At 44.8% G+C, this 27,076-nt stretch overlaps 1 protein-coding gene across 5 annotated transcripts; it reads left to right on the forward strand.

Annotated features, from left to right (window-relative positions):
* RBSN (rabenosyn, RAB effector) lies at positions 1-27,076 on the forward strand. 5 transcript variants are annotated; one of them, XM_049641030.1, is made up of 12 exons: positions 1-91; positions 2,966-3,271; positions 7,268-7,408; positions 9,972-10,072; positions 11,241-11,286; positions 11,404-11,565; positions 13,901-14,142; positions 16,223-16,293; positions 20,284-20,370; positions 21,243-21,345; positions 22,625-22,729; positions 23,404-27,076. In XM_049641030.1, exons 2-12 carry the CDS (start codon positions 3,124-3,126, stop codon positions 24,547-24,549), a joined length of 2,352 nt encoding a protein of 783 aa, XP_049496987.1. In that variant the 5' UTR covers positions 1-91; positions 2,966-3,123; the 3' UTR covers positions 24,550-27,076. The 5 variants fall into 5 exon arrangements, with proteins under 5 accessions (XP_049496987.1, XP_049496986.1, XP_049496990.1 ...); XM_049641029.1 differs by having other exon boundaries at positions 33-165; XM_049641031.1 differs by lacking the exon at positions 1-91 and adding an exon at positions 207-2,000.

Here is a 27,076-nt window from a genome sequence, read left to right on the forward strand (position 1 = left end):
AGGCGTCTGTCAGGCTGCCTTCCGGTTTCGGGGCCGCGCAGGCGCGCCTGCCGAGCGTCGAGCAACCGATGGAGATGGCGGCCGCGGCTGGGTGAGGGACCGCAGAGGCCCAGAACCCCGGCGGGAGGACCCGACGGGCCTGCGTGCCAGGGGGAGCGCGGCCGGGTACAGAGGGCCGGGAAGGGTCTGAGTGGCGGAAGCTCGGCTCACCTCAGGAACAGAGACGGGCGGGCCGTGCGGGTGTGGGATGTATGCGGTTGTGGTGGGTGTGACGTGCTTGGTGGGAGATGTGGCTTTCGGGCCGTGAGTTTCGCCTGCATTGTGCTTGCGACGATTGGGCTCTGTGTGATTGTGTGGTTACGTGGGGGCGTGCACAGTTGTGTTTGGTTATACGGCTGAGGGTGGGTGAGCGGTGGTCTCCCGATTGCTTGCGTTTGGTTCCTTGGTTGTGTGAGGTTGAGGCGTTTGGGTTCTGAGTTTGTGTCGAGTCGTTTGTAGCGTTTGGTGTGGCGTCTGTGCGCCGTGTCACGTTGTCATGTCCGCTCTGTGGGGTCGAGTCTTTCATGTCGTGTGTGGTTGTGCGACCTGTGCATAATCGTGTTGAATTGTGTGGAGGGTGTTGTGCGCGGTCGAGGCCGTGATGAGTGCGACTGTGGGATGTGTAGTCTCTGCGGCATGTAGCCGTGTAGCATTCATGCTGGGCGTATAATTTCAGGATATGTAAGTATGATTTTTATTTTTTACGCGGTGTGGGTTGAGAGGGGCTTGCATATGTTATGGTTGTGGGGTCTGGCTTCGTGGTTTCTAGTAGATTTATTTGGTTGTGGTGTGTGTGTGGTTATGCGATTTTAGAGTTCGTTCAGGCATTCATTCATTCACAAATGAAGCTTTCTTGCGTTTCTTCGTGGTAGGTGCCAGGGAATGTGCTAGACCCTGGGGTAAGGTGGTGGGAAAAGCGCGTAGTCTCTGCCCTCACAGAGCTTAGAGCCTTCTGTACTTAGTTATTTTATGTACTCGTGATTATAAGTTGATACGAGCGCTGTCCCACGGGAGAATGCCTCAAGTAAGAGGCATTTCCTTGAGGAAGCAAGGTTGGGTTGAGATGTGCAGGGTGTGTGTGTTTGATTTGTGGTTCTTAGGGTGAGTGCCTGGGAAGGAAAGGAGCTTTTAGAGTCCCCGCATCCGATGAACCACTTGCTGGGGAGGAAACTGGAACTGCTATTTCAGTGACCGTCTGGAAAAGGGGCTGAGATCTGGGTGTATATAGTCATGGGGTTTCTTAGAGGGAAAAAACCAGGGGCCCGGTGTTTCCTTTGCTTATTTTCTGGGTCATGGCTGCCTTTCGGCTTTGAGGACCAGGCATTCCGTCCTCACAGGCCCTCTGAGCAGGCCCATCCGAAGCTGAGAGTCATACATTTCCTCTTACTCTCTACTGCGGTTTGTGACCACAGGTTCTTGGGGAGAAGTTTCTCTGCTTTTGTGGAATGGTTTTATCTGGATTCTCCCAAGGCTGGGTGTTTTTCTGAGGCGACATTGGAAGTGACTTTGGCATGGCCCAGTAAAAGTGAAAATGTAACCTATTAAGCCCTGAATGTCTGAAGCACTAAATCCTTTTATTTTTGAAGCAGTGAGAACATTAGGCTGGCTTTTCAGCTGTCATTTATTGACTTATAAAACCCACTATGTTCACTGTCGAAAAAGTACAAATATAAAACACAAAATAGATTTTTCTCTTTACCACTGGATTAAAAAAAAATTTTTTTTTAACATTTATTTATTTTTGAAAGACAGAGAGAGAGCACAAACAGGGGAGGAGCAGAGAGAGGAGACACAGAATCCGAAGCAGGCTCCAGGCCCTGGGTTGTCAGCACAGAGCCCGACACGGGGCTCGAACTCACAGATCGCGAGATCATGACCCGAGCTGAAGTCGGCTGCCTAACCAACTGAGCCACCCAGGCGCCCCTTACCACTGGATTTTTAATGCTCCTCCTTAGACTAAGGTTGGGATTTTTGTTTGGTGTGGTTTTAGCTTTGCTTTTGTTTTTTAGGGCAAACACTATCTCTTTTTCTCCTTGCATTTTGAAACATTTTTATTTATTAAAAAAATTTTTTAAATGTTTATTTTTGAGAGAGAGACAGAGTGTGAGTGGGGGAGGGGCAGAGAGAGAGGAGGAGAAAGAATCCAAAGCAGGCTCCAGGCTCTGAGCTGTCAGCACAGAGCCCTGTTCGGGGCTCGAACCCACAAACCGTGAGATCGTGACCTGAGCCAAAGTCAGATGCTTAAATGACTGAACCACCTAGGCGCCCCACTCTTTGCATCTGTGATGTAAGTATAAGAGCTTAGTATATGTGGTTGAGTAAATGACCAAGGTAAAGAGTCAAAAATTTCTGTGTGTGGGGGCGCCTGGGTGGGGTAGTCAGTAAAGCGACCGACTCTTGATCTCGGCACAGGTCGTGATCTCACTGTTGGTGAGTTTCAGCCGTGTCGGGCTCTGTGCTGGTGGCACGGAGCCTGCTTGGGATCCTGTCTCTCCTCTGCCCTTCCCCCACTTGTGCTCTCTCTTTCTCAAAATAAATAGACTTAAAAACAAATTTCTGTGTGTTGGTAAGTACTTGAGACATTTCCTCAGTGGCTGAAGTGGCATACAAATTATGGAGTTGGACCAGTTGAAGTTGCATGTTAGAGAACTGCCTGGGTTTTGTGTTTGCTTTTGAAGTTGAATTTTCTTATCTTCAGGAATCTGTGCTTCCTACTTCAGCGAGTTGCCATTGTCCAGTGATGTTCTCAAATCTTTGAAGGTTTTGTATTTCAGTGTAAGGGTTTGAGAAGGCAGTTTGTGTTCTGAAACTTGCAGTGAGCAAACATTAAATAATCTTGTTGAGCGTTGAAAAGAACAAAGAAAATTCTCAATTGCTGCTAATTTGCCTGAATTGCCTCTTTTCTGTCCCTTCTTTCCTGTTTCAGAGCTTCTCCTACTCCAGAGAGGAAACCTCACCCAGAGCCATGATACCACTTTCCCGTCACCTGTGTGCTGCTTGGTTAAGCTAATGCTGTGAGAGCACTGGTCCCTTGTGGAGGAATCAAGCCGACTCTTGGCATGAGGGGTTGAGAGGGACACTGCTATGGCTTCTCTGGATGACCCTGGGGAAGTCAGGGAGGGCTTCCTTTGCCCTTTGTGCCTGAAGGACCTGCAGTCTTTCTGTCAGCTTCAGTCACATTATGAGGAAGAGCACTCTGGGGAAGACCGTGATGTCAAAGGGCAAATTAAAAGTAAGAGGCGTGAGTTTTTTGCCTATCCTGTTCTGTCCTTGGGAGCTTCAACTCATGGGATGGTTTTCATTAGCTTCCATGATGCCACCAGAAGGTGATAAACAATAGTAAATCAATAATAATGGTAGTGAACATATATCTAATGCTTACCATGTGCCAGGCATTGTTCAAAGTCTTCCCCATGAATTCACCTCATTTAATCCTCATGATACCTATCGGACTGTGAGACCCCATTTTACTGTTGAGGGTACTAGTCACAGAGAAATTAGGTAACTTGCCTGAAGTCCCACCGTGAGGCAGGGCGTGGCTTTGAACCTAATAAATGTAATCACTGTGCTCTCTGCTGTCTCGCTAGACTGTTTGAATTATCTAATTGCCAGCCTGTGAGGAATATGGAGTGGAATTTCTTTCCTTAGCTCTGAAAGTGGAGGCCCATTGTATATCCATTACCCTGTTACAAATTCAAGCCTTCCTGCCATCCTTCCTTCTTCAACTATACCTTGTCCTCTGCAGCCCAGGAAAAGGAAGGTCAGAGTTGAAAAGCAAGGAGAAACAACCTAAAAAGTTAAACTTGGTTTTTGAGCTTCTCAGGCCTCAGGTTGTAGAAGAGTCACAGAAAGGATTTTTTCAAAGCAATTTTAACTATACATAGTGTTCATTTCTGGAATTCAGATTCTAACTCCTAAATATGATGCCAGTATTCTGGAACTCACTTTCCTAGTGATTCAGCTAATCTGCTTCTCCTAGCTGGCAGCATTTCTGAAGGCAGTGAGATTACAAAGGCCTGGATGTGTATTCACAATTCTGTGTTGGGTGGGAGAGAAGGGGATGATCATATATTTCTAAATGGACTTTGGCCTCCACATATGCGAGTCACATGCACCCTGTAATGAAATAGTCCCTCTCCATGTCTCACTTTTCAGTTCAGAAAAAATTGTTGAAAGCATTATCATTTATTACCTCTTTCTAACCACATGACAAAGTCAAACATTTTCATAATCCTGAGGGCTGTGATAAATGAGGTGTCTATAGAGGCTGGAGCAGAGCCATAACTGTTAGCAAAAAAAAAAAAAAAAAAAAAAAAAATTTGTATTTTGTCGTTTTCAGAGTTCCTTTATAAACATCGTTATTTCATTTGATTCTTCCAGCAACTCTGCAAGATGGTGGTTGGTTTCATTCTACAGAGAAAAAGTGAGGCTCAGAGATGTTGAGCAACTTATCCAAGGTCACACAGGAATTTGTAGAGGTAGACTTTGACCCCAGGTCTTCTGTCACCTCTGAGTCTAGTGCTGCTCTTTCCACTTGGCATCACTGATGATACTAGACCCTGTGTTCCAATCACAGCTTGCCCTGCAGCTAGAATGCAAACAAAAACTGCTCATCTAAGTTTCCTTGGACAGCTGGAGCACCTCTGTGACCTTTAATGAGCATCCAGTCTGAGTGTCAGCTGTCATATACCGTGATGTCACTAAGACTTTGATGCTAGTGGGTTCAGAAATTAGACAATGTCTTCATTTTCCTGTGGTAACCCATTTATTAGAGGAAAAACATTTAAGGTTACGTAGGGAATAATAGGTGTGAGAATCCACTTAAAGAGTAATAGAGATTTTATGAGTTGTGAAAGAAACTTGAAAGAATTCTCTTGTGTTTTTCTTTGTTTTCCCCCTATCTCTACCTCAGAAGAGCTAAGAAATTGAGTTAAGCATTTCATGGGGCGCCTGGGTGGCGCAGTCGGTTAAGCGTCCGACTTCAGCCAGGTCACGATCTCGCGGTCCGTGAGTTCGAGCCCCGCGTCAGGCTCTGGGCTGATGGCTCGGAGCCTGGTGCCTGTTTCCGATTCTGTGTCTCCCTCTCTCTCTGACCCTCCCCCGTTCATGCTCTGTCTCTCTCTGTCCCAAAAATAAATAAAAAACGTTGAAAAAAAAAAATTAAAAAAAAAAAAAAAGAAATTGAGTTAAGCATTTCTTTAGTACTAATGAGCATTTCTTCAGTCAGGAAGGATATCTTGCTTCTGTGGGAGTTTTCTGTGTTTTGGAATCAGGAAAGTAAAGTTTTAAAGATTGACATCAAAGATTTTTGAGAAGTCCTTTGAAAAGCATTTGGTCTTTTGGTTCTTAGACATTTTATGACATTGCTGGTTTTGTCAAGTGAATTATTAAAGCCAAAAGAGCAAACCTGGATACCAGGTTTTGGAGGTGGTTTAAGAAAGAAAATATAAACTTGTCATTAAGTGGTCAGTGAGTTTGGGCCCCAGCCCTGCTTCAGCTTCAGTTTAGCACATGTACAGTAAGTATAAGAAAAGGTAATTGAAAATTAACTGTGGCTTTTGCTTTGTGGTTTTTGTTTTTTTTTTTTTAGTAGTTTTTTTTTCCTCTGCTTTGTGCTTTTAAAGATATATGGGATTGTTCTTAATTGGCCTCCTCTTGAAGGGCTATACCTGGGAAGGTGGCCAGTGTGTTCTTCTATCCTAAAGTGGTTAAATTACATGGACTTGCCTGTTTAACTGGACACAGCTTAGTTTTGTTTGCAGAAGTGAATTTGTGTCTGCTAACTCCAATTTCCTGTCTGCTAACCCTTTGTTTACCGTTTTCTGTTTTCTCTCCCCTATTGTTAAGAATGTCATCTGGTGGACCTTATTTTTCCAGGTGGAGAAAGCCATCTCAGAGTGACCGATAATCAGGGAATTTGCTTATTAGCTTGACCGCCTAACAAGGACATATATGTATAAGCTTAACACTTTCTCCCTCTGCCTGCCAGCCCCTCCATATCTGCATTTCCCTAGAGTTTTGAAAAGCTTTGGTAGTTTTTAATGTTGTTCAGGTAACAGCAGTTCAGAATTCAGGGAATTCCATGAAGTAGTGATCTATTAAATGTAAAAGAAATTACATTTTGTGTTAAACCTGGTATTTTCTACTATATTCTAGTGGCAGTAAGGGATAGTCATCCAAGACTTAAGAACATTAATGAGAGCAACTTAGGATCAAGAATTCTTTTTTCCCACCAGTTGACTGTTCTCCTTCAACAGCAGGTCCTCTTAGCACAGGGGGCAGAACCCCTGTTCTGTGGAGGCATAGTTTTTGAGTTGTGCTGACTGGGGAGAGCTGGGGTTCTCATTTCAAACAGATGGGGTTTCCACTTCCAGCACTGCTGCCTTATAAGCTCTGTGATCTTGGGTGCAGCAAGTTTCCCCCCCTCTTTGATGTCATGTCCTCATTTACAAGTAGGGATACCACCTGCCTCATAATGTTGTGAGCATGAATTGGCCTAATGTATTTGAAAGCACTTTGTGCCTGGTACATGCAAGGAATCAATCCAGGAAACATTCCTTTTCTCTTGTTACCAAGTCTGGTTCCCTTTGCTTATGTTGTAGGTATTATATCTGTTTCTTGAAGCTTTTTGTCAGTGTCAGCACACATGCATTCATTAAGTGAGTGGGGGAAGAAGAACTCTATGTACAGATAAGCATTATGGGGAGCACCAGCCCAGGTGTTGGTTTACTTCCATCCTGGAAGTAAATAAGAAGTGTTTCCTCATGAGTCCATAGAGTAAATAAATTAATACTGTAGAATTTAACTTTAAAAACTTTGTTTTAATTGAAATATACTTTACAAATAAGTTTTTAAGTGTACAATGCAGTAAGATTTGAAAAATGTATATACCCATGTAACCACCTCCCCAATTAAGATCTAGAAGAAAAAAATTTCCATTTCCTTGGTCCCCTCATTGAATTTGACTTTAATACTTTTATTTAATTGGGCTCTTAAATTTGGCAACAACTAGTAATGTAGCTACATACTGGCTACATAAACCAACTTACTGCTAATACTGACTAGTGAATGGATTGCTCTGGGGGTTTATCATTGCAGTTTATTTGGGATCCAAAAATTTTCAAATGAAGTATAGTCATTTCATCACTTTTTGTGTTTGAGATTTCCCTTGACTTTGTGCTAGATGTTCTTTGTGGACTCATTTATGGTGTTTGTTTGATTTTTCCAGGTCTTGTCCAGAAGGCTAAGAAAGCCAAGAACAGGCTGTTGAAACGAGAAGGAGATGACCGAGCAGAATCGGGGACACAGGGCTATGAGTCTTTCAGCTATGGAGGGGTTGACCCTTACATGTGGGAACCCCAGGAACTTGGTAAGAAATTCTGTTCCTTCATTCAGCAAATGTTTGAGCATCTTTATGTCCTAGGTGATGTTTTAAGAGTTGAGGAGGCATCAGTAAACCAGAATGGTCTAAACTTCTCACGGTTCTTATGTCCCAGTGGGGGGCGAAAATGGACCAGAATGAGCCCAGCACCTACTTTGTGTTAGGCACTGCATTAAATGCTTTACACGTGGACTCATTTAATCCTCACTGCACTTGATGGGGACCTTCCCAGAGTCAAACAGCTAAGCAGCTACAGAAATGAGATAGGAATCCAGGTGTTTGACATCAGCTCCGGCATTGACTTGGCTGTCTCCTCTCATGTAGTAGATTACCTGTCTAGCAAGAGGCACTCACTGATTTGTGCAACTTAATTTTCGAAACACATAATTATCATACCATCTACTGACTTTTAAAATAATCATCTTTTGGGATGATGAAAATGTTCTACACTTTATTTCGGTGATGGTTGGTTGTACAACTCTGAATATACTAAAAACCAAGGAATTTGTGTGCTTTAAATGGTGAATTGTATGTCCATGAGTAATAACAGAGCTGTTACCAAAACTGCCACGTGATGTTGAACTAGCTAATCTTACATGTCCTTTAACTGTTGAATGATAACAAATTTAATATAACATTTTATGTCCATGCAATAGATAAATAATGATTTACTCATGAGGCTCTATTAACTTTCATATTTATTATCTTCAGCACCTTTCACAAAAGCTTTGTGAGCTGTAAAGGGTAGTGATGCTCATTCCCATTTACAGATGAGGAAATAGGCTGTATGAAGGGAACTGATATTTATCCAGGGTCATCTACTGTTTTCTTCTTGTAGGGCCACTATGGAATGCTTCTTTTTGGATGAGAAAAATCTTAGAACTGCACTGTCCAATAGGATAGCCACTAACTACATGTGGCTATTTAGATTTAAATAAATTAAAATCAAGTAAAATTTAAAATCACTTCCTTAGGGACGGCTGGGTGGCTCAGTTGGTTAAGTGTCCAACTCTTGATTTCAGTTCAGGTCATGATCTCACGGTTATAGAACTGAGCTCTGAGTTGGGCTCTGTGACAGTGTGGAACCTGCTTGGGATTCTCTCTTCCCTCTCTCTGCCTTTCCCTCAATCGTTGCCTCTCTTTCTTTCTCGCTCTCAAAATAAGTAAACTTAAAAAAAAAGTCATTTCCTCAATCATACATTAGCCACTTTTCAAGTGTTCAATCTGCACCTGTGGCTAGTGGCTGCCAAAGTGGAGAATGGAAACATTTTCATTATGGCAGGATAAAATGGCTTTAAAAATAATAGTATACAACGTAACACTGTTAATTATACTTACATAAAAAAATAAAAATTTCAAATCAACGTGTTGTACACCTGAAACTAATATAGCATATGTTAATTATACTTCATTTTTAAAAAATAGTAATTATACATATAATTATGAGTTAATATGAAAGTATGTAGGAAAATTTGTGGATTCTTATTAGCTTTTCAATAGCCTGTTTTATGATTACCAGTGTTAAATTATCAGAGCAATTTTCTGATTAATTTGCCTGTTTTCAACAACCGATGAAGTCAAAATTGTGGAAGGTCAAGAGAATGGCAGATTTTAGAAGTTCATATTTAGGTCATCCCTAGGAATTTGAAATTAAATTTAACTAGATATTAGAGAGTATGGTAGGGGAGAAAAGAACGAAGATGATGCAGAGGGTAGCATGTGAGAAGCTCCAGGTAGGGTCCAAGGTATAAATGAACCGGCCATGGTTGAGAAGAGGAGGGGGACTGTGTGCTGGGGGGGTGGGGCCAGGTGCAAGGGGAAGGGTTGGTGTTTCGGAAGAGGGAATATTTCAGATCTGCTGAGACAACAAGCTACTTGATTCCATTTGTGTGAGAATGTTCATCCTGGGTCTTTGCTGCTGGACTGAGCAAGGTATCAGTTTAACTGGCTCCTCCTGTGGCATCTGTTAGCATTTACATTTTGGGGACTATTTTGAGAAGGTCTGTTTTGATTCTGATGAAAAACCATAGTGTACCAACTTTGGAAAGTACAGAAAAGTATGAGAGATTTTTAAAAATTGCCCATAATGTTAGTGTCCTTTTTACTGAACAAAAATTCATGTGCCAGACAGTGCTCTAAGGGCTTTATAAATTTTAACTTTTTAATCCTCCTAATAACTCTGTGGAGCGAGTGCTATTCTTATCCCCATTTTATAGATGAATGCTCCCAAGTTACAGAGATGTTAAGGAACTTGTCTAAGGTTGCACAATGTGTGGCAGAATTGAAACTTGAGCTCCGGCTGGCTCCGGTTCAGGCTCTTATCCACTGTACTCTGAGGTCTCTGGTATTGTACTCTGTGGCCTCCAAGGTAACCATGGTTAATTAACATTTTAGCAAATTTGTTTCCATTTGTTTGTCTTTGAATTTTTAGTAAGACTCTAAACTAGAATTTCTACTTGCGTGTAAAAGTCATTGAGGATAAGCAGCAAGGGAGAGGGGCTCTTTCATAGGAATGACAGGTCATTTGTCTCCCCATCTCCTCTCCTTCTAGGTGCTGTGAGAAGCCATCTTTCCGACTTCAAAAAACACCGAGCTGCCAGAATTGACCACTATGTTGTTGAAGTCAATAAATTAATAATCAGGTTAGAGAAGGTAAATTTTGTTGTTTTAAAACCTTTTTTTTCTGCAAGTGTAACTTTTCTGGGAGAAAAGAATTCTATTTCTACAGTGTGTACCATGTATGTTGTATCTGTCTGATGCTGGCAGAGAAAACGCCCCATCTAGAGCTCACCTAGAGAGGTGCAGAGGACCTGCTTGGGCAGGTCTAGCTTGGGCTGGTTTTACTGAAGGAGATGGCCCCGGTTGACAGACTTGCCATATAGCCAGGCTTTCCTTTTCCTTTCTCTGAAGCCTACTTGGCTGCTGGAAAACCTTTCTGCCTTCAAATTATTTCCTCTTTTGGGTGTCCCAAGTACAAACACGCAGTGGGGCATGGTGTGTGATACTTGATAGCAAACTGAGAAACTGGTGACAAGGTTTGTGAGGACTACTCAGCCAGGGCCAGTGTTAGTGTGGGAACTTCTTAACTGAGCCTTCTTGTCCTGTAGTACCAGAGTGCATCTTCAATACCGCAGTCATTTTTTTTTTTTTTTAATGTTTATTTATTTTGAGAGAGAAAGAGAGTGCGTGATCAGGGAGGAGCAGAGAGATTGGGAGAGAGAGAGAATCCCAAGCAGGCTCAACACTTTCAGCATGGAGTCCCGATGTGGGGCTAGAACTTAGGAACTGTGAGATCATGTCCTGAGCCAAGGTCAAGAGTCAGACACTTAACCAACTGAGCCATTGAGACACCCTAATACCACAGTCGTTCTGTTCTACTCTGACCCTAGAAATGCTTGCTGTGTATGACCTGGATTGTGTCGTGGGCATGGTAGCACCTGCAGGTATAGTTCTTGATGTGTACTCTGTAGGACAGAAATATGTGGCCAGTTTCATTGTCCAGGAGGACTGTGGAGAATCAGGAATTCTCCATTGCTTTCAATAGCCACACCCACCACATCTTGGCCTACCCCTGCTTATTGCTTAAATGGGGAGCTGACAATAAAGAGATTGGAATCAGGTCATGGAAAGGGAGCTGCCTTCCAGATGCAAAGCTAATACTCTGTCTCATGCAAAATTGCTTTTGTGGCTTTGTGGGGTTGGTGATGACAAATGAGACTTGAGAAATGAAGATGTGCAAATTCCTGCTTGATGCCTTTTGCCTGTGGAAAGTGTGTACATCACCTGTTTAACTCTATTTGCACTGTTTTCTCTTTGTCAGCTCACTGCATTCGACAGAACGAATACTGAGTCTGCTAAGATACGAGGTAACTCCAGAATTTTGCTTACATTCATTCTGTTTATCTTTCTTCCTGATCACACCTCTTTTTTTTAAAATGGCTTGTTTTTCTGTTTGTTTGATTTTTGTTTTGTTCTTCCCAAAGCAATAGAAAAGTCAGTGGTGCCTTGGGTCAATGACCAGGATGTTCCTTTCTGTCCAGACTGTGGGAATAAGTTCAGCATCCGTAACCGCCGCCACCACTGCCGGCTCTGCGGGTCTATTATGTGCAAGAAGTGTATGGAACTCATCAGTCTCCCTTTTGCAAGTAGGTAACGTGGAGGCGGTGCCCTGGACCCTGATCTCCTCTTGTGACTACCTTGTTTGCTGATCACCACTTAGTGATTTTTTTGAACATTTTTGTCTGAGTTAATGTTCTATGGGTCTTCATCCATTCACTTACTGATTCCATGAAGCCTGCTATAGGCTAGGCACTGCCAGGGCCCAGGGATACAATGGTGGATAACAAGGGCTGACAGACTTTTTCTGTAAAAAATCAGATGGTAAATGTTTTAAGCTTTGTGTGCTACAGGCGGTCTCTGTGACATTTCTTTTTCTTTTTTAAAAAAATTTTAATGTTTTTATTTATTTTTGAAGGAGAGAGAGAGAGAGAGAGAGAGAGAGCGAGCGAGCATGAGTGGGGGAGGAGCAGAGAGAGAGGGAGACACAGAATCTGAAGCAGGCTCCAGGCTCTGAGCTGCCAGCGCAGAGCCCGATGTGGGGTTGGAACTCACAAACTGTGAGATCATGACCTGAGCCGAAGTTGGAGGCTTAACCAACTGAGCCACCCAGGTGCCCCTCTTTGTCTTTTTTTAAACAACCTTTTAAAAACCATACTTAGCTCAAGGGCCATACAAAAGCAGGCTGGTCTTGGTTTGCAGGTCATGTTTGCCTGCCTCTGGTCTTTAAGACATCATCCATTCTCCCAAAGGGTCTAGCATCTAGCAGAGGATACAGACTTACAGACAAATAATTGCTTTATAAAGAGATAAGTACTATGAGAGACATTGTGTCAGACACTCAGGAGAGCTGACCCAATTGTGGTCAGCCCTGCTTGGAAGTGGAGCTTGTAAGAGAAGGTCTTAAAATATGAGTACCAGGCTGTCCTTCCCTTTGAGGTTAAAGTCACAAACCGTTCACTGTCATATAGAACAGACTGTAACGTCATAATATGAGAGACACTGAGTGCTGGGGAGATCAAGAGCATGGATGTTCAGGTTTGGGAGGTGATGTTCTAGAAGAGCCTTTAAGAGAATCAGGATTGCGGGGCGCCTGGGTGGCTCAGTCGGTTAGGCGTCCGACTTCAGCTCAGGTCACGATCTCGCGGTCTGCGAGGTCTGCGAGTTCGAGCCCCGCGTCGGGCTCTGGGCTGATGGCTCAGAGCCTGGAGCTTGCTTCCGATTCTGTGTCTCCCTCTCTCTCTGCCCCTCCCCCGTTCATGCTGTGTATCTCTCTGTCTCAGAAATAAATAAACGTTAAAAAAAAATTAAAAAAAAAAAAGATAATCAGGATTGCAAAGAGAGCAGGAGGGAACCTGGGTAGAGTGAAGAGCAGGAGCAAAGCTGTGGAAAGGCCCTGGGGAAGGTTAGTAGATGAGCAAGTAGAATAGTTGGGGGAGTGTAGAAGACACATTTGAGAATTATGGGGACGGTGGCTACAAGGTTTGCTTGAACCAGAGGATCAGAACTCTGAGTCTCAGCTAGTTAAAAGTTGTTAAAGATGATCTCCTGGGCTTTGGGCCAATTCTGGGACATTTAGTGTGGTTTTGCAACCCTGGAGAGTTCTGCTAACTCTGCATGTGCTGTTGGCTACAGAGCATCTGGGCAACATGGGGCAGAAGCAGATGTTTCCTCTGTCCAGTTCTCACAGTCAGCAGGCACACATTACCTTGATACCTTCCCTTTCTCCCTGAGACTGACTTTGTGTCTCACCTGAGACTTCATAAGCTATGTTTTTGGGACACTATTCACCTTTCTTGTCTTGAGCTAATTAATCAACATTTACTGGGCAGCTGCTATGGGGTAGCCCTGTTGTATATATCGGGGTACAAGTATGAAAGGGCAATTCCTACCATCGTAGAGTCACAGATTCATAGAACAGCCCTGGGTATACATAGCACTGTCATACTGGGACAAAAGTGGAGAGTGCTCTAAGAGGGATGATATGGTAGGAACTGATAGGAAGGGCAGATTTTTTTTTTTTTTTTTTTGTCTCAAGGAATATAGGGCTTCCTGAAGGATGTGCCATTCGAGCTGAGCTTTGGAAAGGGTAGGAGTCAGATGTTTGGAGGCGGGGAAGTCTGTCAGGACAGTCTAGGGATTCGATTGGTTGGAGGCAGAGCAAATGGAGGAGGGCAGTTAGGGTCAGGTTAGGAACGGGCCTCAGAGCCTCAAAGAGACCTTCCTAGACTGTGTGGCTCTTTCCTGGCTGGCAGTGAGAGTCTCTCCCACTGCAGAGCCTGACCCCAGGACGGCAGAGGTCTGGTGCTTCTTGCCAATAGACACAGCCTGTATCAGCACCTGTGGCACTCCCCTCTGTTGTGAGCACTAGGGTGATTGGAGTCTGCGGGCTCACTGCTGCCTGTCCTGTGTTGTGCTTTACAGATAAGCTTACCAGTGCCAGCAAGGATTCCCTGAGCACCCACACCAGCCCCAGCCAGTCACCCAACAGTGTCCATGGCTCCCGCCGGGGCAGTATCAGCAGCGTGAGCAGTGTAAGCTCTGTCCTGGATGAAAAGGATGATGACCGGATCCGCTGCTGTACACACTGCAAGGACACACTACTGAAGAGAGAGCAGCAGATTGATGAGAAGGAGCACACCCCCGACATTGTAAAGCTGTATGAGGTGACTCACTGTGTGCGGTCCTGGTCTGATGCAAGATGCAGATTTGGCTGTTAACTATGTACACGCCTGCACATTTTGGAGATGCTTTGGGAAGTTGTTTCTCTGAATCACTTTTAGTCTCTGCCGAAGGGCTATAGTGTGATTTCCTAGCTAGGGCCCTGGGTAATTCACAGAGTCATTGGGGGTGTGTTGCAACAACCTCGTTCCCTCTCCCTTCCTTGCCTACTTGAAAGCAGGAAGTTGGAGACTTTGGTGGCCCAGGGGCAAAAGGAGGAAGGATGGTTGCCGTAGGGTGTGGGCAGGATTTGGGGGTGAGGGCAGAAGCTGGAGCAGGTGGTAAACAGTGGGCCAGAGGAGTCCTGGGAAACTCACTTGGAAGCTTCAGGCTTTATGAGTTTGAGTGACTGCCCATGAGCATAGAGCTTCCCCTTTAAAAAACTTTTTTTTATGTTTATTTTTGAGAGAGAGACAGAGTGTGAGTGGGAGAGGGACAAAGAGAGGGAGAGACACAGAATCCCGAAGCAGGTTTCAGGCTCTGAGCTGTCAGCACAGAGCCCAGTGTGGGGCTCAAACCCACGAACTGCGAGACAGAGCTTCCCCTATTAAGTCCATTCAGTTGCCTCAGCTGTCGTTACCACCAGCAGTCCCAAAACACCATTGGTAGATGCTCACTTTGAGTGGAACGTAGTGTAATGAAAAATGGGATTTAGTGTCAGCCTGGAGGTGAGACTGCCTCAGCCTCCCAGTGGCCAGGGGGACCTGCAGGCCAAGGAGAAATTGCCAAGTGAAGGTTTCGCAGGGAGGTGATAGGAGATGGGGAGGAGATCAGCCTGGGCAGCAGAAGCAGCTCATGCACAACCCTGAGCAGAGGAAGAGTGTATAGGTCTTCTCGACTTACAATGGGGTTACATCCTGATAAACCCAACCAAAGTTGAAAATATCCTAAGTCAAAAATGCATTTAATACATCTCACCTACTGAACATCATAGTTTGGCCTGGCCTTAACCGTGCTGGGAACACTTATATTAGCCTCCGGTTGGGCAAAATCCTCTAACAGAGACCCATCTGATAATGAAATGTTGAGTGTGTCCTATAACTGTTGAATACTGTACCTGGAAGTGAATAACAGAATGCTTGTAAGGGTATTGGGTGTTGACCCGCGTGATCGCATGGCTGACCTGTAGCTGCTGCCTGCTGCCCAGCTTCGCAGAGGGAGCGTCAGACTGCATGCCGCTAGCCCGGGAAGTGATCTAAATTCAAAGTCCCAACTACAGTTTCTGCTGAATGCCTATCAATGCCTCACACCATTGTAGAGTTGAGAAATCATAAAGTCCAATAACCGTTGTAAGTTGGGGACTGTCTATATATTGTCTGATGATCACTGAATGGTCACTGTTAGCAGTTCTGCAGGTCATAATGGCTGTGTTTCTGGAGTCACCATGAAAATACTTAGACTTCTACTAGAAATGGTGTTAATGAAACCCTGTGCTGAGCTGCAGATGTAGCCATTATCCATTCTGTGTATGGAGTTCGTGACCTGATAACTCATTTTTGTAAATAGCCACTGTGCTTTTCCTTCCTTCATCTTTGAAGTGAGCCCTGGCAATGCCTTTTGCTGGTATCTTTCATCACCTGGCAGAGAAAGAATGTAGCAACCAGTTCCTTCCGTCTGCCTTGGTAAACTCATTGGCTTGTGTCCTGGAAGGCCTTGCTCCCTGCAAAAACATCCGGTAAAAAGTTTTGTTGTCACTTTCCTTCCTGCAAGATTTACTGCTTCTAAAGGAGGTCTGTAAATCAGGAAATTGATAACAGTAAAAACAAACAAAAAGCACTCTGCATATTTCTATATTAGAAAACTGTACGTATTATTTTTTTTAGTAAAAAAAATTTTTTAAGTAGGCGCCATAGCCAATATGGGGCTTGAACTCACAACCCTGAGAATAGGAGTTGCATGCTCTTACTCTTACTGACTGAGCCAGCCAGGTGCCCTGAAAACTATAGATTTTAAATGCCTCTCTATTGATAACAGTGTAATTTTTCTGTACCTTGAAAGCACCACTCACTTCTTTTTTGTTCTTAGAAATTACGACTTTGCATGGAGAAAGTTGACCAAAAAGCTCCTGAATACATCAGGATGGCAGCATCATTAAAGTAAGCTATTCCTCTGTTTTTCTAATTCAGTGATGACTGTTTTCTTGCCTTTAGGGCAGCCCCTCGGTAGCTGAAAATGAAAATCTTAACTCTGGCTGTGCTTTTCTTCTGTGAGCAACTGTGGAGAATCTTTGTCATATCTGTATAGTCCCATGTAGCCATGTTCAAGTGACTCCAGTCATTTTTCTTTTTAATTTTTTTTTAATGTTTATTTATTTTTGACAGAGACAGAATGCGAGTGGGTTAGGGGCAGAGAGAGAGACGGAGACACAGAATCCGAAGCAGGCTCCAGGCTCTGAGCTGTCAGCACAGAGCCTGACGCAGGGCTCGAACTCACAAGCTGTGAGATCATGACCTGAGCTGAAGTCAGACACTCAACCGACTGAGCCACCCAGGCGCCCTGTGACCCCAGTCATTCTGATTGAGCAGGTTCATAGGCCCCACTGCTGAGTATAGCATCTGGAGGTGAGCAAGGACAGTATTCCTCATGCACCTGCCTAGCTAGATGCTACTTCAGGGTGGCATTGAGGTGTCAGGACTTAGAGCAAGCATTTCCTTTAGAGCAGGGATTGGCACATTTTAGCTAATGGGCCAAATCCAACCTGTCATCTCTTTCTTTTTTTTTAAATTAAGATATAATTCAGACACCAAAAAATTCATCCTTTTAATGTGTACAGTTCAGTGGTCTTTAATATATTTACCAAGTTGTACAACCATCATCACTGTCTTAATTCTAAATCATTTTCATCAGTCCAAGAAACCTCATACCCATTAGTAGTCACTGCTCATTTCTCCTCTCCCTGGCAGGCACTAGTCTGCTTTCTGTCTATGGATTTGCCTATTTTGGACATTTCATATAAATGGAATCATAAATATATATGATCTTTCATGTCTGGCTTCTTTCACATAGTGTAATGTTTGCAAGGTTCACTCCTGTGGTAGCACATGTTAGTGTTCCATCCCTTTTGTGTGAATGCATTTGTATGGATAGACCGCATTTTGTTTATCCATTAGTCCGTTGATGAGCATTTGGGTTTTTCCACTTCTGGCTGTGATGAGTAATGCTTCAGTGAATATTCGTGTATAAGTATAAGTCTTTTTGTGGACATATGATTTTATTTCTTTTGGGTATATACGTAGGTGTGGGGTTGCTGGGTCATATGGTAACTCTAGGTTTTAAACTTTTTGAGGAACTGCCAGACTGTTTTCTTAAAATGACTGCGCCACTTTATATTTCTGCCAGCAGTGTATGAGGTTTCAGTTTCTCCATATTCTTGCCAACGCTTGTTATTGCCACTTGTTTTTATAAGTAAAATTTTATTGCCACGTAGCCATGCCCATTTGTTTGATTATAACTACAAACTACAGCAGAGTTGAACAGTTGTGACAGAGACTATCTGGCAAAGCTAAAAACGTTTATTATCTGGCCCTTTACAGAAGAAATATGCTGACATTTTCTTAGGAGCATTGCCTCTTCTGTAGGTTAGTGATATGTGAGCTGGAGTTTGAAGTGCTACCATTAGAATCGGATCCCCACAGTCTTTCCCCAACCTGCAGGGAAGAAAATTAGGGCATCCCGTGCTTTCGATTTGAGAATTATCTGCCTTTGTTTTTATTTACCCACTTACTGTGGCAATATGTTATAGTGTCCCCACAAGCAAAGCTTGGCTTTTCCTTCATGATGTCAGTGACTACGTTCTAAGTCTATCATGTGGGTCTCACATGAAAAGAAAATTAACCTTTTCATTTACAAGGTCCTTAAGGAACTTCTTGACTTATGAGTCTGTAAATGTCTGACTTACAAAATACGAATCGCTAAACCCAGTTGGTTTGTGGCAAAAAATATCCTTTCCCTTGCATGTCTCCCTGCCTCCGCTGTTGCTTCAGGGCTCTTCTTCCAGTCCCTGTTCCCTCCTCCAGTGTTTGCCAGCCCACAGGGAAGGAAAAGAGAGGTGGGAGGGAAACACAAAAGAAAGAAACCATTGCAGACCACCTCCATTTCCCCCAGTCCTAGCACCTGGATGTCTGTAGCCTCTGGCAGAAGACAGTGTCAAGGGAGGAAACCCTTGTTTCTCCAGCCCTCTCAGCCTCCACTGCGCTTTCTCTTCTATTTGCACCTTCTGTACCCCATTCTTCCTCTTTTCATTCCAAGAATGAAGAACGGCAGGAAAGGACACATTTTCGTTTCTACCTGCAGTTCACTGAGCAGTTTCGATCAGTGGAGCATATATCCTTCCTGTGAGTAGGTTGGGAGAAGCAGCTCAAGTCATTCTGGTATATAGCTCCCCTAAATGGAGACTCGTTGGCTTGGAGCACCTGTCTCATGCTCTCTTTCTCCCTGAAACTTACTGGAATGAACACCTTCCTCCCACCTGTGCCCATTGGTTTGAAATCATGACAGGATTATCTTCTTCCTGGATGCCAGCAGGGAGAGCTGTGTTCCTGGCGGTCTGAGCTGGCACTAAACTTTGTCTCATGATGTTGTTACCCATGGGGCTCCTGTTCCTGAGTCTGTTGTTTTTCTTGCTTTGTGCCTCAGACACGCTTGTGGGTTAATGGGTCTCCCCATCCAGCTGGGGAACTGCCATTGCTCAACGTGTTTCCAGACGTCTAACTCCTACTCCTTCTCCAAAGATTGGTTCTAAAGGGCTTTAGGTGAATTTTACTCCCTCATTCATTCGATGGATATTTATTGAACACTACCTACGTGCCAAGTGCTATTTTAGGTGCTGGGACTGTAGCAATGAACAGTGAAGACCGTGTCCACTGTTATAGAGCTTCATTATCATGGGAGCACAGGCCATAACCAAGTGAAAAAGTCATGAACAAGATAACTCCAGACGTGATAGGTGCTCTGTGGGAAACATGTTGGTTGGTGTGACTGAGACCTTGGGAGTGCTTTCAGATTTGGGCCAACCTTGTTATTTTCCACATGACTTGGAGATACCAAGGCGAAGTAGATGCATTCTCAATTCTGGTCTGATGTTCTTTTTGCAAACTATGCAGTTTGAGATGATGAAACCACCTTATTGGATCCTCTAGTTACAGTGCACACCAAGATTTTTCCAGCTCAAACTTTCTCGTAGATGATAAACTAGGTCAGCGCCGCAGTCCTTTCTGTTTATTTCACTTAAATTGCTGCTGCCTCAGAAAGGGGGTTGAATGGCCATTGCTGAGGCTGCATTAATAGCTGCAAGGTCTTCTGAAGCGTTTCTGTTTTCAGTGGACATGGATGAAGCTTGGCCATGTGCTAGTTCCTGAGGATATAAAAATGAAAAGCCATCATTATTGCACTTGGATTTTGGGCCTGATGGGGGTGACAGACTTGTAAATGAACAGTTCTAAGATCACATGATGACTGCTATTGTTCTTTGGAGTTAAGTGGAATTAAGCCACCTCTGGCCTTCTCTGAAGTCGCCTGCTCCACCCTGGGTACTGCTCCCTTCTTAATTTGGAGTCAAAGTGCTTTTCTCATGTAGGGAACAATTGTTCATGAGACCCAGGGGCATGGGGCAATTGATCTAATGCTGTGCTGGGTATTACTAGGTGTTGAACAGTGTCCCTGCGTAGTCTGAGTGAGAAAAGCCAGGTGCTTTTTCCTCTAATGTGGTGTAGCCAACTTATTTAGTAAACCACTTCGTATGTCTTACTAGGTATAATGAAATTGTTTAGGGAAAGTAGGCTAAAGTAGATTCATTTGCATTTATTTTGGTGACGAGTGTAAGAGCTAGTCCTTAGAGGCCTAGGCACAAATTTGTTCCTGTGGTATCTGCAGACTAAAAGAACAAAAACAGCTTCCACGTGATTAGCACTTATATTTAGAAGAGGAATGAGCCCTGCATTATATACAGAAGTCTGAGATAATACCGCTTGGAGAGAATTACCTGTGTCTACCTTTGTAAGGCCTTAAACCTTTAGAGCCCTTTTACACAATGCTCTCCAGTAAGCGTGATGAAACTTGGATTAAACATTTCTGTGATTTCTTCTTAGTGCTGGGGAGACCACCTACAGTCTGGAACATGCCGGTGACCTTCGAATAGAAGTGCAGAAAGTGTATGAGCTCATAGATGCTTTAAGGTAAGGTGATGTTTGACTTGCTGCCTTGAGTGGAGGAGATACAGTTTCAATGAGGGGGGTGGGTGGCTGGCAGGCCTGAGCTCACCCGGAGTCCTGGGGAGTATGTGTGAGGAGCCAGCCGAGGGTAGGCGCCAGCTGTGGCTCTCAACACGTCTCAGTAACTTGGTTAAGGCTTCTAATGTTCCTTATTATTAAAGAAATAGGAACTGATTATTGACACCGTCTTTGTGCCAACCATTGGTTGTATCCACATCTCATGTATTGGACCAAAGTTACCCGGTGTGGTAAGGATTAATACGCTCATTTTGTAGGTGAGAAAATGCACCACAGCTGGCAAAGTGATGGAGCCAGGATAGGAAGCCAGATTCTTTCTGCTGGTCAACAGCTGCTTTTTAACCATGGACTTGCTGTTGGGGTTAAATCAGCCCTTTGAAGTGTAGAAAGTATAATGATTTAGAGGGAGAACTGAGATGAGGCAGCCTTGTCCATCTGTCTGTGCAGGACTGGCTATGTAATTTGCAGACCTAGTGCAAAATGACAATGCAAGTCCACAGTAGGGATTATTAGGAAGTTTAAGACTGTGACAGCAGAATATTAAACCAGGCCCTGGCTACTCCCTCATGAAGTTGGCCCTACATGTGTGGCCAGTCCCTTAATGGGTTAGTGTTGGTTGTTTACCCTGTGCTGTATTGGGGGCCTTGGGTACAACCACAGGGTAAGAAACGGGCTTTGCCTTAAAGGACACTTCGTGAAGTCTTTAACCTGTTTCCTCCACGGATGGTTCTGGCATGAAAGCCTGGCAACTCAGAGATTGCTCCCTTGTCTCTGGGGCTAGCAGTGCTTGTTACATTGATATGTTTGTTCCATTTCAGTAAGAAGATCCTAACCTTGGGCTTGAACCAGGACCCTCCACCACATCCAAACACTTTGCGGCTGCAGAGGATGATCAGATACTCAGCTACGCTTTTTGTGCAGGTAAAGCCATCTTGGGGTGATAGGAATGTCTCACTTGCCTCCCCTGCTTTTCTGCCTCTCAGAAGGCAGACCGTGCCAAAGGCTTATTTCCTATTTGTACACTTATTATTTTTTAAAATTATAAATACAGTCATGTCACACTTAGAGAAAAATCTGGACTACAAAGAAGGGTAGAAACTTCTTAATTCTATGTCCCCAGGACCATGACATGTCATTCTGGCATATTTTCCTTTTTTTTCATTTGTATTTGTTATATAAACACTTATGATTAGTACATATTTGCAAATTTATGTTTTCTCTTTTTAACACTGAATTTTGTATCATAAACACTTTTTACTTAGTCTTTGTTTAAACAGCTGTCACTTGAATGGCTACAGAATATGACTTTGCATGCACCATCCTTTACTCACCTCCTTTCACCGGGTATCTGATAGATTCCCGTGTTTTGCTTGTATGAATACTGCCTGACAGACATACTTATACATGCCATTTCTTCCTCAGGATGAGCTCCTAAGGGACTCTTCCTGGGCCATTGCTTGGGAGGAGACAGCTGATTGTTCACAGACTGACTAACCCTGGGAGGTTAGAGCGGAATTGTTTCTGCCTCAGCACACCTCTTGGGAGAGCCACAGTGAACCACCTCTGGGGCTGCATGACAGGGTGATCTAGTAGAGCCCTGTTGGCTTAGTTTTCCAACACTAAAATTGCAGAGAAGTGGGCCCTTTGTCCTTTTTTTTTTTTTTTTTTAACGTTTATTTATTTTTGAAAGACAGAGACAGAGCGTGAGGAGGGGAGGGACAGAGAGAGAGAGAGGGAGACACAGAATCCAAAGCAGGCTCCAGGCTCGGAGCTGTCATCACAGAGCCCGACACGGGGCTGAAACTCACAAACCACAAGATCCTGACCTGAGCCGAAGTTGGACATTTAACTGACTGAGCCATCCAGGCGCCCAGGCCCCTTGTCCTTTTGATTAGTGGTGTATTCAGCAGTCATGCGGTGAGTGCCTACTGTGTACCAGGCAGTGTTCTAGGTGCTGGGTCTCCTGCCATGAAAAAAGACACCCCTGTTCTTGTAAAATTTACTTTCTAGATGGGGATAGACCAGAAGTAACTAAAATATATAGCTTAGAAGATAGTGAAAAGTGCTGTGGAGAAACATAGAGCAGGGAAGGGGTAGCGGGCGTGCATGGGGCTCAGATGGAGGCTTACAAACAGACTTCATTAGGCTGATGTTCTTCCTAAAAGGATTAAAACATAAAATTGTATGTGGCTTCCTACAGGAAAAGTTGCTTGGTTTGATGTCACTGCCAACCAGAGAACAGTTTGAGGAACTGAAAAAGAAAAGGAAGCAGGAAATGGAGAGGAAGAGGATCCTGGAGAGACAGGCAAGTGAAATGCTGCTGGCAGCCTCTTGGGCACAGAGGCTGCCCCAGGCTTCCAAGGGGTCCTCTGTGAGGTCGTGGTAAACCAGAACTTCTCATGCTCTCCGGTTTGCATCTCTCTTCTGTTCTTTTCCGGCCTCTCCTCTGTAGACACCAGAATAGTTGTTTTTCTCCCCAGGTCAGTCCTATATTTCTTCAGAGATTCTGCTGATTTTCTCCCATCCAGAATACCATGGAGGCTGCCACTTCTCCCTGTAGCACAGATTTCAGGGGACCCAGACCTCAGGGAGCTCCTTGTAGAACGCTTTGGAAGATGCAACATTAAACAGAATAATGTGTACATTTAATATTGGGTGAGATTCTAGTGTAGACGAGTGATACTAGACCTCACAGGTTTAAGACCAGCATGTGGCCAGTGAATAATCTAATATAGAGAAAATCTTATCCCTTAACTTACTATTATTTATGAATTTATTTTTGAAAGCCAGGCCATGTGCCTCCTCTCCCCTAAAGCACACAAAGCATGATCTGACTTAGCAGTTGGATCCCTGAGTCCTGAGGTGGGCAGTTGGAGTCTCATCAGCACAGGGGCGGTGGGACCATAGGGGCGGCTGATGGTATGGCTGCTGTCGGCCTGGTGACTGTGTTTCTTCCCTTCGGCTTTGGTGTCTCCCCAGGCTGCCCTGGAATCCCAGCGAAGGCTTAAGGAACGGCGGAGTGACCTGGCACCTCATACGGCTAATGGGGAGGTGGCGTCCCTTCGAGGGGGACCTGCCCCCCTGAGAAAGGCTGAGGGCTGGCTCCCGCTGTCTGGAGGTCAGGGGCAGAGCGAAGACTCAGACCCCCTCCTCCAGCAGATCCACAACATCACATCATTCATCAGGCAGGCCAGGGCCGCCGGGCGGGCGGACGAGGTGCACACGCTGCAGGAGAATCTGCGGCAGCTGCAGGACGAGTACGACCAGCAGCAGACAGAGAAGGCCATCGAGCTGTCCCGGAGGCAGGCCGAGGAGGAGGACCTGCAGCGCGAACAGCTGCAGATGCTGCGTGAGCGGGAGTGGGAACGAGAGCGGGAGCAGTTCCAGGCCGCGTCCCTACACACACGGACTCGGTCCCTGGACTTCCGAGAAATCCGGCCTTTCCAGCTGGAGCCTGGCAGGGAGCCTCGCAACCACCTTGCTTATGCTTTGGATCTAGGCTCTTCCCCAGTTCAGAGCAGTGCAGCTCAGAAGACTCCGTCGCCCGTCTCAGCTCTCGAGCCTGTCAGAGTGTGGTCTGGGCCCCCAGCCATTGGCCAGGAACCCCTCCCCCAGAGCACCGTGTCACAGCAGAGTGAGCTGGCCTCTCTAAACCCCTTCGAGGAGGAAGACCCCTCCAGCCCCACAGCAGACAGCACTACCAGCCCTCCGGCTGCAGAGCCTGCCTCTGGCCCTTCAGCCTGCATCCTCAAAGAATACAATCCTTTTGAGGAAGAAGAGGAGGAGGCCGTAGCAGGGAATCCCTTCACTAACCCAGACAGTCCAGCGCCCAACCCCTTCGATGAGGAAGATGAGTATCCCTGCCCGAGGCCCTCAAGCCCTCCTGTTCCTGGCAACCCATTTGAGGAAGCCACCTGTACCAACCCCTTTGAGATGGACAGTGACAGTGGGCCAGAGGGCGAGGAGCCCATAGAGGAGGAGCTCCTTCTCCAGCAGATTGATAACATCAAGGCGTACATTTTTGATGCCAAGCAGTGTGGCCGCCTGGATGAGGTGGAGTTGCTGACAGAGAACCTGAGGGAGTTGAAGCGCACCCTGGCTAAACAGAAGGGGGGCACTGACTGACCCCACTGACCGTGGGCAGGGCATCTTTGGGCCCAGGGCCTGGCAGGAGCCTGTGGAGCAGGGCAGGGCTGGTGGGCTCGGCGGGCAGGAGGGAAGGGGGAAGGGTAACATCTAAGGTGTGCACACAGGTTAGGGCAGGGAATCTGCTGTTTCGTGCTGTGCACTTGGAGGTTTTTCCACTACAGTTGAATATTAGTAAAGTGGGAACCAGAACAGGAAGAATCAGCATTCATTTGCTGTATTTCCTGGGTTGGTTTTTTGTTATTTGTTTTTTGAATTGGGTTTTCCCTTTAGAAGGGATTTTAAATTTTCATTACCGACTATAACTAAATGCAGTTCTGCTGGGCAGTCTTCGTGAGTCCCTGTGCTCCTGCCTAGTCTTTGGTCCTTATGCAGTATTATAGGGAAGCCTTAAATAGGGCACTTTGTTCAGCCAAGACAGACAAGGTGGATTCATTTAAACCTTTCTTTGGTCAGACAGAAGTCTGTCCCTATTAGGCTTCTTTCACCTGGGGCTTCCTCTGCCCTGCTGGGCACATCCCAACCCATGCAGTAGAAGGGGAGAGGTGCTGCATGAAGGCAATAGTTTAGACCCAGGAGAGCCCAGGGTCTAAACTATTAGAGGGGTGGCAGGGGGTGATGTTTCACCAGGGCGTTTCCATTCAATTTAAGTCCTTGGTTGTCTCTTTCAGGAAGTTAAACTTCCAGTCCCGGCTATCACTGGGTCTGACCGTGGGCTGTTCAGAAGATGGGAGCGGTTAACTTTTTGGTTGATGGAGGCAGTAGTCTTTGGGAGAAGAGTGTCTACCCAAATGTTACTCTGTTGGAACTGAATAACTGATGGTATAATTGTCCCAGAGAAACCTCCCTCTAGAGCTTTGGTGAAATTATTCTGGCCTGGGCTTTTTCAGAGGGCCCAGTCTGTAATTTAGGATTGTAATCAGGAAGCTTTTGTGGGACATTGCCAGGACAGTGGAAACTTCCTTGAGTCAGAAGATAAAATAATTTTCAGGGCAAGTTGATCAGCCTTCTTCCTTTTTGGGTCATCCTGTCCTGATCTGGGCATCAGGGAGGTATTTTCCTACCAATGTTTAGTATTAAGAAGTGGAAATGTTTGAAGAGGCACAAGCCAGGATCATTCTGGTAGCACCACAGTACTTGAATTCTTCATCAAGTAAGGGCAAAAAGGGAAATTGTTACTTTAGCTCTGGTGCTTTGGTTTACAGGAATGTAATCCTTACCTGACGTCTGACATCATGATACCCAAGTGTGCTCAGCTCTAGGTAGAGTTCCTGCAATTAGGCTTGTTGATTAATGAACAATAACTGACCACTAGTCACTTTATATCCCTTAACTAACTCTGGGTCATACTCTCACTGGTTACAGGTGTGAGAGCTGAGATTCCTTTTGTTATCTTCTGGGAAGACCCCTGCTGGTCTTGAGAATGTTTGAAAAACATTGTGGTTTAAAGGTGATCTGTATTTGTGTTGACACTAGTCGCATTTCTTTAGCATCTGTTGGATTTTTGGGCTGAGTGAAAAGATCCTGTATAGGGGTGTGGGAATGGGAAGTGGGTGGAGGGTGTGTGGAGGACACTGTTCTGTTTGCAAACAAAGGAATATGAGTGGATTGCTAATGTCAACCAGTTACCAGCCTTGCTGATTGTGGTGGGGGTTGGGAAGTTGGCAACCAGGTCTGTAAGATGTTGCCTGGTACAGGCACCTTTCTTCCTTCTCCTGCCCTTCCCGCTGTTATTATGGAGGGTTTCACAGATGGTTGGCATGCTCCCTGCTGCTCAGTCTGTCATTGCTCTCTGATTGAAGAGGAGGATACTCTCTGCACCAAAAAGCAGGTAGTTCCAGAAGCTAAATGCTGCTTTCCGTCATAATTACTTTTCTTATGAAAATATATCTCATAATTAGCTGGTGATTTCACTTCAGACTAGTTTACTGAACATACCCTTTTCCTGAAGTCAACCCAGGTAGCAATCTGTAAGTAACTAAGAGCATTAAGAACCACACATTTAAAAAGTTAAACTTAAAAACAAAACAAAACAAAACACTGAATATACTAAACCAAACTAAAACCTTCTGATGTGATTGAATTCTTCCATGGGTATATTCTTCCATTTAATTCTTCTATGGCTATATTCTATATAATCATAGACCTGACAGGAATTAGAATTCTCTATACCTAACATTTCCCAGAATTCACACAGGCACAAAGTTGGCTTTATAGAGATGAGTTATCATCAGGGTAAAGATGGCCTATGGATTGCAACCACAGCTTCAAGTTCTTACCTCATGTGAATATTTTACTCTTCCCGCAGTCTTTCAAGGCAAACCACTCCATCTCATGAGAAGATGAGCAAGTTCTTTTTTTTTTTTTTTTCTTAATTATTCTTTTTAGTAATCTCTACATCCAACATGGGGCTTGAACTCATGACCCCAAGATCAAGAGTCCCAAGCTCCTCCGACTAAGCCAGCCAGGCACCCCAAAAGTGAGCAAGTTCTTGATGAGGTGTTGG

The sequence above is a fragment of the Panthera uncia genome, chromosome A2 (assembly GCF_023721935.1).
Source record: "Panthera uncia isolate 11264 chromosome A2, Puncia_PCG_1.0, whole genome shotgun sequence".
Lineage (NCBI taxonomy): Eukaryota > Metazoa > Chordata > Mammalia > Carnivora > Felidae > Panthera > Panthera uncia.